This window comes from Larus michahellis, chromosome 2 (assembly GCF_964199755.1).
Source record: "Larus michahellis chromosome 2, bLarMic1.1, whole genome shotgun sequence".
NCBI classification, from domain to species: Eukaryota; Metazoa; Chordata; class Aves; order Charadriiformes; family Laridae; genus Larus; species Larus michahellis.
Genome location: NC_133897.1, coordinates 89003644 through 89014350, shown reverse-complemented (window position 1 = coordinate 89014350; position 10707 = coordinate 89003644). Strand labels below are relative to the sequence as shown.

At 41.9% G+C, this 10707-nt stretch overlaps 1 protein-coding gene across 1 annotated transcript in view; it reads right to left on the bottom strand.

Moving 5' to 3' along the window:
• Nucleotides 1-3254: 3254 nt before the first annotated feature.
• Nucleotides 3255-10707, bottom strand: part of ANKH (ANKH inorganic pyrophosphate transport regulator) — a 100808-nt gene continuing 93355 nt past the window's right edge. The window contains exons 9-12 of the mRNA XM_074576171.1: nt 8535-8664; nt 7388-7511; nt 6701-6800; nt 3255-4473 (exon numbers count right to left, since the gene is read on the bottom strand). Coding sequence (XP_074432272.1) covers nt 4357-4473; nt 6701-6800; nt 7388-7511; nt 8535-8664 — 471 coding nt within the window. The 3' untranslated portion in view covers nt 3255-4356. The remainder of the gene's footprint in view (nt 4474-6700; nt 6801-7387; nt 7512-8534; nt 8665-10707) is intronic.

Genomic DNA, 10707 nt, shown 5'->3' with positions numbered 1-10707 from the left:
TCGACCCTGTGCCGATCACGCCGCAACCACAAAATCTCAGCGAGAGACAGAGCCGACCCTGCCGCCTTGCCATCCCCTGCACCGTCCTGCGCGTTGCCGAGGATGCCGGCGGCGGGATGCGGGCCGGGATGCGGGAGCCGCAATGATGCCCCGTCCCCGTTGCCACCTTGCAGCCCCACGCACAGCTATGCCTGGCGACTCTGGGCACCCGGGGCCTGAAAGCATCCTTTCTCCCTTCCTTTTAAGCGCGAGGCGCCATCCCACAAAAGAAGGCGCCCTCGCCTTCAAAAGGTTTCTGTTCGCATGTCGTGGCCTGCCCTGAATCGGCTGCATTCATCAGCTCGCCCTCCGTCTCGGGCTGCTCCCTCTCTGGCTGCAGATTCGGCAAAAAGCCGAGCAAGGGCCAGATATAAATCTCTCCCCCCTCAAAGGAAATATTTAGCAGCAAAATGAGCGTAAAACAAAAGACTTCTCTGTTACTCACCCAGTCCTCTCCGCTCGGGGTGGCTCTATCTAAGAAGGGGGCAGCCCAGCGCTCCTGCCTGGCCCGGCCGTGCCGGGGGGCGGACGGGGAGCGGGGACGCCCCACGCCTGGGAACCTGCTGCTGCGCCCGAATGGCATCAAGCACTGGCTGGGAAACATGGAGCCTTTTCCACCAGGTCCACTGCTTGGTAAGCGTGAGAGGGCTGCTTAGGGCAAAAAAAACCCACCCCCAATGTTTCCTGGGAATTCTGCAAAAGGAAAACTCAAGATGTTAACGCAATTTTACGTACAATTAAAAACCGAGGAACATTAATCCACAGCTTATTGGTGTTCTGCTCTTATTTCCCACCGTGTGAGCTGTTCTGAAATTTAAGATGTAGGATGCAGATCTCTTTTTATTGTAACTCTCGATGGTATAATTCAGTAATTCTCAAGGAAGTCTGGAAAGCCTCCACGTGGATTCATTGAGTTGACTGTGCTCCGGTTCTCCTAACTGGAAACCGAACAGGTTTCTCTTGGAAAATACCTCTCACAGAGACAGGCAGTGATTTCCTAAGCAATTAACACAAGAGGAGACGGCTAAGCCATTTTACCAGAAGTCAGGAAAGTCCTTTTGGGAAGGAAGAGGTGCTGCACGGTGCGCGCGCACCAGCGTCTGCCTGACAGAGACACTGGGACCAGTAACGCTGAGACTGGGGCTCCAGCCAAGGAGGAGGGCTGCCTGCTCCCAACCCGTAGCCCACCAGGCCGGCTGCCTCGCCAGCCCAGCTCAACTTGCCACCCACGGGGAGCGGGAGCAGGGAGGTTTTGGAACGAGAGGCTGTGGGAGACAGGGAGCTCCTTGAGCACGCATCTCCCGGCTCCGCACCCTGACACGAGGGGCTGGTTTGGAACCCCTCCTTCCAGAAATGTCAGCGCGTTTTTGTTCATCCAGCAGAGCAATGTTAAGAAATGCGTTGCCCACAAGAATTGGGAAGAGACGCAATGCGTGCTGCCCTTAGGTGACTGCGCCAGTTCTTGCCCAAATCCCACCACTCCCGCCCTCATTCGGTACCTTGCCAAGTAAAGGACTATTAAGTCTTACCCACACAACTGAAAATTTATGTTTTGCAACACCCTTAGTTTAATTCTCTATGATCAATAATTCAGTTCTCATAATTATTCATCTTCTGTCTAAAGCAAAAAGTTTCCATGTTTCACTTAATTCGCTTTCAAATTTATACTTTTTGGTGCAACTATTACCTCAAAACCTACATCAGCAATACTCAAAATTCTTCAAAAAAAAAAAAAAGCCATTAGAATTTTAGTCATGTATCAAAAGAAATATTACACAAAAATATTTTCTTGCTTTATCTCTACAGTTCCTGAAAAACTGTGTCTTGTGGACTTGGATATAAATGTACTGGAGAAACCAAAACTACGTGAACGGAAAAGACCTCAAATGGCCACCATCATCTGTAACAGTCTATATACGTGTTATATACATGTGACTGTTTGAGAGCCTGTATTCATGAATATGTACAGTCTACATACTGCACAAAGTTCATTTGTTTGAGGTTTGGGTTTTTTTAAACTTTTTTTTTTTTAAAACTACTGTCAGAAACAAGGAGAAAAACCTTGTGGTGGCACAGAAAGCGTGTGGTTAATGGATTTAGTCTCACCCTCCCAGTGCCACTGCTCATTAGCCATGAACTCATTTTGCACATGTGGTGTTCAACACAATAATTTCTACGCTTTTTCTTATTGCATTTGTACAGGTAACAAATTGGTACAAATGTTTACAAGAAAATGTAAAGTTCATTGATACAATGCCTTTCCTGATGGCCATAACTGGTTACTAGCCAACTCTGTAGTTATTTAGAGAAATTTTTAGCTGAACTTGGAAAAATAGGAGATGTATTGTAGCTTAAAATAAATGTACATAATATACAATATATATATTTATACACGTGTATGTCTACATACACATATATTGATATAACATTTAAAGTAATGTTTAGTTTTGATCAGTTCTCTGAGTGCTGGGACTACCTGGCAAATAAATCTAGAAATGGAATCTGTCCACAATTAAATAATCATCTCCACAACTTAGAAAAATATACTTTTACTAAATAAGGTTTAAATTAACTGATCTACGGATATAGCACGGAGGAAAACCGTTTCCAGACTCCGTCACAATTAAATCTGAAAGAACCCAAGCTACGACAAACCGGTAACGAATGCTGCCCCGCAGCCAAGCGCAGAAGAGCACAGAAATACAAAGCTGCTGCTGCTGCAGCCCTCACGGGCGGCACCCAAACCCTCTCCGGTTCGGTCACCTCTTACATAGGCTGAGTTTTAATCTGACACACGTCACCCACCTGACCTCACGCTCTGTCATTTACGGCCCACCCCAGCCACGCAGCGCCTGCTGCCTTCGCGAAGCACGGCCCGCGCTGACTGATGCGAGCAGCTCCTCACCGCCACGCCACTCCTGCCTTGAGAGCTAACACACGATCACGGTCCCTAATTAGCGACTGGGAGGACCATCAGTACTTGAGCTTCACCATACGGATTTTGATCTACTGCATAGGTAAATATAGTATAGCGAAACATACATATATGTGTGTGTGTGTGTGTGTGTATAAATATATTTATATATCCATACACACACACACACACGTGTGCGTGTGAGTATGTGTACGTCTCTATATAAAAAATTTCATGGAGCTACGTGTAGTAATGCGATATACCATGGTATCCTGCATACCTTATCTGATTTTTTTTTTTTAAATATATAGGCACCAGAAATAAGTATATAGAGCAACCTTCAAAAATTAAAGTCAAATCAGTGGACAAGAACTTTGGTAAAGCTTGTCAATATTTATTTTTTTTTAAATTCAAATACAGTCAAAGTCTATCAGTTGCCATCACCCTCTTCACAAGAGGAAAGTGCATGTTTGTTTTTTTTTCTAAAGAAAATTATAGGTAAGGTGGGGTTTAACGAGTCAAGAAAACTCTGAATTGAGTGTTAACATTTTTCAAAAGATTACTATCTTTCTGATGGAATGAAAGCTACATAGAGTTCTTGTCCCGTGTGTATTTTATTTATCGTATGCATATATATATATAGAGATATATATATGTATGTCTCTCTTTATGTACCTGTGTGTGTATATAGACATCCACACACTTTTAACATGAGAGAGGAACCTGTTTTTCTCCACTTTGCATGCGGAGACTTACACGTTCCTCCCTGTCTTGTACCCTGTGCAGTATAAGCTCTAGTGATGAGGCCAAACAAAAAGATATAGTTCACCATAGTATATTAGTTTATGTAGCAAAGTCATATTCAAGCAAGTAAAATAAAGCTCTGTATTCCAAACTTCTTTTCCTTTACATTTCTCATAAAGAAAAGGAAGGAAAAGGAAAGAGGGAAGGGAGTGGGATTATGGCAGTAGCATTGAGCCAGTGGCACGCGTGTGTGTGCCTGTGCGGGGGTGCACACGCGCACACACACACACGTGTGCACACACACACACAAGTGCACAGAGAGCAGGGCTTTGGTTGACAAATGCAGATTGTCCAGAGAAGGTGGATGCATAAGTAAGGAAGACTCTACAGTGATGCAATTGTATCTTTTGTGTTTGCATGGAGTGAGAAAACAAATTCAATTGGGGGAAAAAAAAAAAGAAAAAAGAAGCAAAGACCTCTTTTTAGGTCCCTCATCAGTGAGAGCATACTCAGTATGCTAGAGAATTTATCTGAAACCTTTTAAATCAAGGCCTCTTTATTACAAAAATAAAAACGAACAAACAAAAAAGTATGAGAGACGACAAGATGCTGAAGTGTCACTCCAATCGTCCCTGCAGAGAACAATTGCATCCCATTTATTATTCATTCTCTTCTCTCATTTCTACGATGTCTGTCATTTCCTCTGTGTGAGGCATGTCGGTCATTGCAGAGTCTTCACCTTCTGTAGCTGCTTCGTTCTCGTTCCGCTTCTTTTTCTAGATCGAAACAAGCATTCAGAAACCTATCAGGAAGCTGTGCATGAACACAGTCCTAAAAACTTTGGGCACTGGAAGAAGTGAGGTGCAAATAATGAGGTGGGTTTTTTTAGTATGTTATTAAGACATAGAATATTTGTGTCATATTCATGGCTCATCACTAATAAGATGCCTTAACTTAGAAGGTTTCCATAACTTTCCTGGGGCTCAGCTTTCTCCTTTCTAACATAAATGCAACAATAGAGGCATTTCTTATGCTAGGTAACATCCAAAACAGGGTTCAGCATGACTGGAGGGAAGAGAGCATCTGGAACCTTTTACATCACAGACTTTTTATTAAAAAAAGGTCAACAGAAAAGCAAAGAAAATATGAGAGAAGATAAGCTGCTCTAGGGGGAGAGAGAGAGAGGTGGCAATCCAATTTCTCAAACGTCAAACTTCAGGAATTTTACAAGATGTGAGCATTCTGGCTTTTCTTGGTAATGCTGATCCACTGTGATCCCCCACCCCACCAAGGCCAAGTAATATTAGAGTATTTTTGGCTAGCAGGAGCAGGAGGGCATTCAAGAGTCCTATGATTCATCCAGGATGTCCTGGATTAGTAAAGCTAAGAAGCATTCAGCCCCACTACAAAACAAGTAGAAGCATCTGTTCCTTATTATCCATTTCTCAGCAGGCTGACTAGTTTTACAGAAAACCCTTGTACAGCTGACAAAAAATCCCCCACAGGTATTATTGATTCAGCTGAGTTGGGCATATCAGAGTTTCAACACTGCAAAGGTGTCTACACAATGTTTGATTTGCAGCTCTCAAACGCTGCTCTTTTATTACCACTGTAGGTGAAAACAAGTTGGTGTATACAGCTACCGGTTGGCTCTGCCATCGTCACATTGGTTGTCGAGAGGATGCCGTCAGCTACACACTAATTCCGGTAAGGGAATAAATTATGTTGGCACAGTTATTACTACTACTACCTGCACTCATCACTGCAGAAAATTAAGTACCATGTCCCTGGCCAGAAATGCTCTATGAGCTACTACTATAACAAACAAGCAATGAGAAAGTTTGTCCAAACAGATACATGTTGTGAAACCACAGGCCAAGAAAAGCCATTTCAGAGCCTACAGGTTTCACTCATCGGTGCTCAAGAAAAACATGACAGACTAATTGTGACTGAGATCAAGGTCAACCTTGTACACTTTGGTCTGTTGCTGTAGCCTGTGCTGTTAACACATATCAAAACTGGTTTTAGTTGGTTCCAACACAAGGCTTTTAGATATTCCATCTTCCATATCTTTTTGCTAAAAACAGAAGTGGTAGGCATCTTCACTTGGCCTTTAGTAAGAAATGTAATTGTAAAAAAAGAAGCAAATGCATAGATTATATTTTCTGCTCCCATCCACAGAGTCCTTCTGCACCATGGAACGATGCACACACCACGCTGTTTCTGCTTGGAGTTGGGCCTGCTGCCCTACACAGAAACTTGAACTTGTAACTGGAAGGGCACCACACACAGGTACTGCGATGCACCCAGTCACCAAGCCAATATTTATCCTACGTTTGACTTCAGTTAGTGAAATATTCTTTGAAATCCTGCTACTACTCCGTACATGCAGGATTGTAGTGTGTGAAATGTGTACAAGCATGTCTATGAGAAATCATTGCCTGTTTAAGTACGTTAAGTTTGTAAGCTCTTATCCTCTACAGCTGCAGAAGTATGTCTTGTTTTAAGCCACTTCTTCATATGGCAAAAAAATAAGCAGCTGTACTTTTTGTCCATTTCCAGCAGAGCTGGTTTTATAAAGAAATAAAAGTATACATATACGTATACATGTATTACTCATCCAAGCTTATTACCTGTATATATACATATACATACATATGTATATATATACATACAGGTAATAAGCTCGGATGGGTAATTCCTATGTCTACGTAAAGAAGCTATGTTGTACTGTAGTAGCAGATCTACAGTGCAAAACAGGTGGTGGTAAGGAGATGAGATCCATGTTTTGAGTCCCATGGCCTGAATGCCTGCTAGCAGTTGGAGGGCACCTTTTGGTTTTATTTCAACCCAGAGAATTCCCCAGTTGCACACTCTCGAGACTGCATGGGGAAGCAAACCAAATTCAGTAAGTGGGGATGCTGGGGAGTTGCATTTCAAAAGTATACTCTCCATCTGAACTAAAATCTGCTTTCACCAGATCCCGCAGAGCCTAATGCTTACCTGTTTCCGATAGACGTAGCAGGCTGCTATTGCAACCATGGTGGACTCTCCTACAAAACCAGCTAGAAGGGATCCTACTCCAAGAGTGGCTCCATGAACTCTGTGGGCAGCATAAAAAGAAAGCAGTCATGGTTGTGTGAGAAAGCATGGTTCATAATTGTATTTTCACTGGTATATAGAATCAATCTGTTGTTAGAAATATTTCCTTCAAAGGCATAATGCACTGGCAAAGGGAATAGCTGGCATTGTAAAGGACTTTTCTTGTTTCTTAATGGCTTCACTGTTTAGTAAAAGAAACACATTCTGAATCAAATTATGGACTAAGAATGTAAAGTCTTGTACAGAGCGTTGTAGAATTATTTAACTTAGAAACAAGATAGTCTTCCATTAGCTTTCTTAACAGTGCATTTAATAAATTAAATAAATTCCCCTTAGGGCACATTTTTGCCTCTGGCATTTGCGTATTTTTTCAAAAGGGTCATCATTATCATGCTTGCCTAGAGCAAAGTCACACTTGTAAATTTGTACATGTTTCCTTTCCAGATATTGACACTATTTAGGCTTTACATTACAGTTAGTATTTGGGGAAAATGTTCTGAGATATGCAAATTCAGTTATCAAGTGACAGGAAACAGGAATGAAGAGGAAAGCAAACCCATCGGCTCTGTGGAGAGGAGAATGGTTTACCCCAAGTAAGGCAGCACAATGAGACTAGCGATGAGGACGATAATCCGCAGCACTGAGCTGGGTGCCAACACAAATGTCTTCTTTAGAGTCATCAGCCAACCAGTCAAGTGCGCTCTGACAGTCACTGTTCATAAACAGGGGAAGGGGAGGGGATGGGGAGAAAGGGAGGCAAGAGTAGTAAAACCAGCATCAGTCATTTTTCCTGCAGAGAGCACTGTTCAGAAACAACCATGGTGAAACTTGTTTCTGGTAACTTTGCATACTGAGAAACCCTACTAGAAACAAAGCAGATCTTGTGTCCAAATTGCTTTAACATACTGATTTTTTTTTTTTTGGGGGGGGGGAAGCCAGTTATGGACAGCAATCCTGCCTAAGAGCTGTTCTTTTACAACCAATTTATTAGACGGCCCATTCTGTCTTCTTCATTAAAAAACAATCTGTCCCCTTCCCTAAAGAGAAATCATACCGAGGAAAATTTTCTGTCTATCTGCTGTGTGGCATATGGCGTAACAGCTAGGCACAAAAAAAGGTACCTACATGTACCTATTCTTATATTTGTAGTTTACCTTTATTACAAAACTGTCTTGTCATCTAAGCAGAAAACACTACATGATGTAGCATTTGATTACGGAAGTTTGAAATTTTTTGAGGGGAAACATTTTGATTATTGCTGTCAGGCTTGTCTCTCTCTTGATTAGGGCATTAACTTTTATTCCATATTGTTTATGCTCTGATGAAACCTGAAAGTGCCACTGAGTCTGGCAGCAGAAGGGGAGACTAATGGAGGTGATGTTACTGTGGAACTGGTCCTAGATGCTATTCCAAACAGTCCATTTCAGTCTTGGCACACGTGTATTGCTACTGCCATTCATGTGTGTGTTCTTGGTCAGCTAGAGTAGACTGAATTCAAACTTTTGACAATTAGAAATCTGCCTAATGACACACTGCTCGCTGCTCTTACTGCAGTATTTGTCTTGACTACTGAGGTAAATAGTCTTGGTCTACACCAGCTTCAATAAAAACCATATTACTTATGCTAAGCATGCATTTAGCCACTCTTGTATATTCAGCCATGTCAGGCTCTATGACCATGCCTCAAGGTTAGTTTGGTTTTAAGGTTATAGATTGTTATTTTCTTATTTTTTACCTGGAACTGGAAAGAAGGAGAAGATGCGCAAAGGAACAACACACAGCTCTGCAAAAGCGAAGTCTACTCCAATTATGTCAACTAATATCTTCTCTGACACGTTTGGCGTCCAAAACATCACAAAACAGAGCTAGAAAGAATAAAATTAAGAGATGTTTAAATTTTAGAAGGGAAGCACAACAAAAGATAGAACCTCCTGGTCTAGAAGATTTGTTTACTCTACTGATGGGTATTTTTGGTATTAAATGAAGGAAGAAGATGAATATAAAGTCATAAAAATAAGTTTGCTTTTCTACAGTGTTCAGGGATCTATAGCATGCAATGATTAAAGTTTTAATCATCACTAAGACAAATGTATTTTATGATTAACTTCAATCACTTTATTTAACTGTTCTTCTATATTTCTGCCTCTTTGCACAAAGACTGAGGAAAGAAAATAACAAAACTTACATGTTAAGCAATAGTCCTGACTCAACAGTTTATGAAGCTTTATGAAGTTTATAAAAATGACACGTATGCAAATCTAACAGAATATTTGCTGGACTTGGGTTCTACCAATTCAAATGTTACGGTGACTGTGTACATCCAAGAAGCATGTCAACTTCAGAAGCAATTCTTACTCTTCAGGCTCCTCATGTACCAAGACTGATGAGTATAGAAAGAACTATGGTGCCTGCAAATGGTCGTACATGAAAAGTCTAATTGCTACAAAACCATTAAGACACTTGATTTTTACAGTATTTGCTCTGTTAAGACACCCATATTCCTAAACAGATTATCAAATGTTATAGTAACTAAAGATTTGAAGTACTCCAAGACTCAGAGATCTGACCTAAATCTAAGACTAGGGGTTTAAGTGTGCCGTTGATACTTTTAGCGTGTAATATGGCTGATACGAAAGCAAAGGTGTTCAGCACAGTCCTGCAGACATGGTGCCCTCAGGTCACAAATCTGCCAGGTCTTGTTATTTTAAAGAATGTGCTGTTTAGTCCACACATGAATGTAAAACTTCCATAAAAAGCCCAAACCAAATGGTACAGAGGTAGTACATGCTGTTTAATTTTTGGTCAGTCCTGAGGCAGGACTTCAGTCCAGGCTGGGGGGGCTCTTAGCAGCTGGCAGGTCCAGATTCGGTTGAAGGCACTCATCGAAGAACAGTGCTGACAGCCCCTACAGGACTTTTTCTGTAAGAAGGGTTATACGTGATATCCTTTTAAGTATAACTACTTTGTTATTAAATTTGGTTTTGTGACTAAAAAAGTGATTTGATGCTGTCTTGCGGTGTATTTCTGTCACCTATACAGAGCTTAATAAGTGGAGGAAGGTAAGAGCAGAAGACAAATAAACTGAGCATGGAGGTTTTTCTGCTTTAGCCAGCACATGTCTCTCCCTGTCAAACTACTCATACAGGGTACGAGTGAAGCAGAGGGGACAATCCAGAACAGAGAAGGTTGTGTGGTAGAGAATCCAATTATTAAAAAGTAACTGTACAGTGACCGAGGAAATTCTTTCATTGTTGTGGACTTCATTAGGCAGATCGCAGTGACTTTTACCACAAATGACCTGCAAGGCAGCCACACAGGGCATATTTTGTCAAACCTTTCTTCAAAGTCCAATAAACAAAATAAGATGCAAAGATGTCCACTCTTCAATTATAATTTGCTGTTTTCAGGAAAGCAAAGACCTTTACGCTGCGTGTACTGCACAATGCCACTAGCATTCTACTGAGCAGTATAGCTACTGCTGCTGCAAGATTCCATACGTTTATGCTAACAGCAGCCTGCCCACTGCAAGCAAAAGGCAAATAACAGCAGTCTTTCCTTCTTCAACAGCTGCTTGAAAGAGCACTCTAACACGGTTAGGCAGACAAGTGACCAAAAGCCTTGTTTTCAGTCCTGTTCTCTTTGAAGTTAAACTTTGTTTCTGGCCTTAGTAAGAACAGACTCAATCTCCAATCAGCTCCTAGGGGAGGAAGGTCAGTTTGCAAATCAGGGGTAATGGCTTTCACCCAGGTGGTATGCACTCATTCCGCCTCAGCTGTTGCAAACTGCCACGGCCCCGCTCCCCTGGATCAGCAGAGAGTCAGTGCTGATAAGTGGCTTCAAAGAGCACTTCTTACATAGCAGCTGGTGGGTGCAGACAGCAGTGACTGCTAAACTCAAGAACAAGCAGT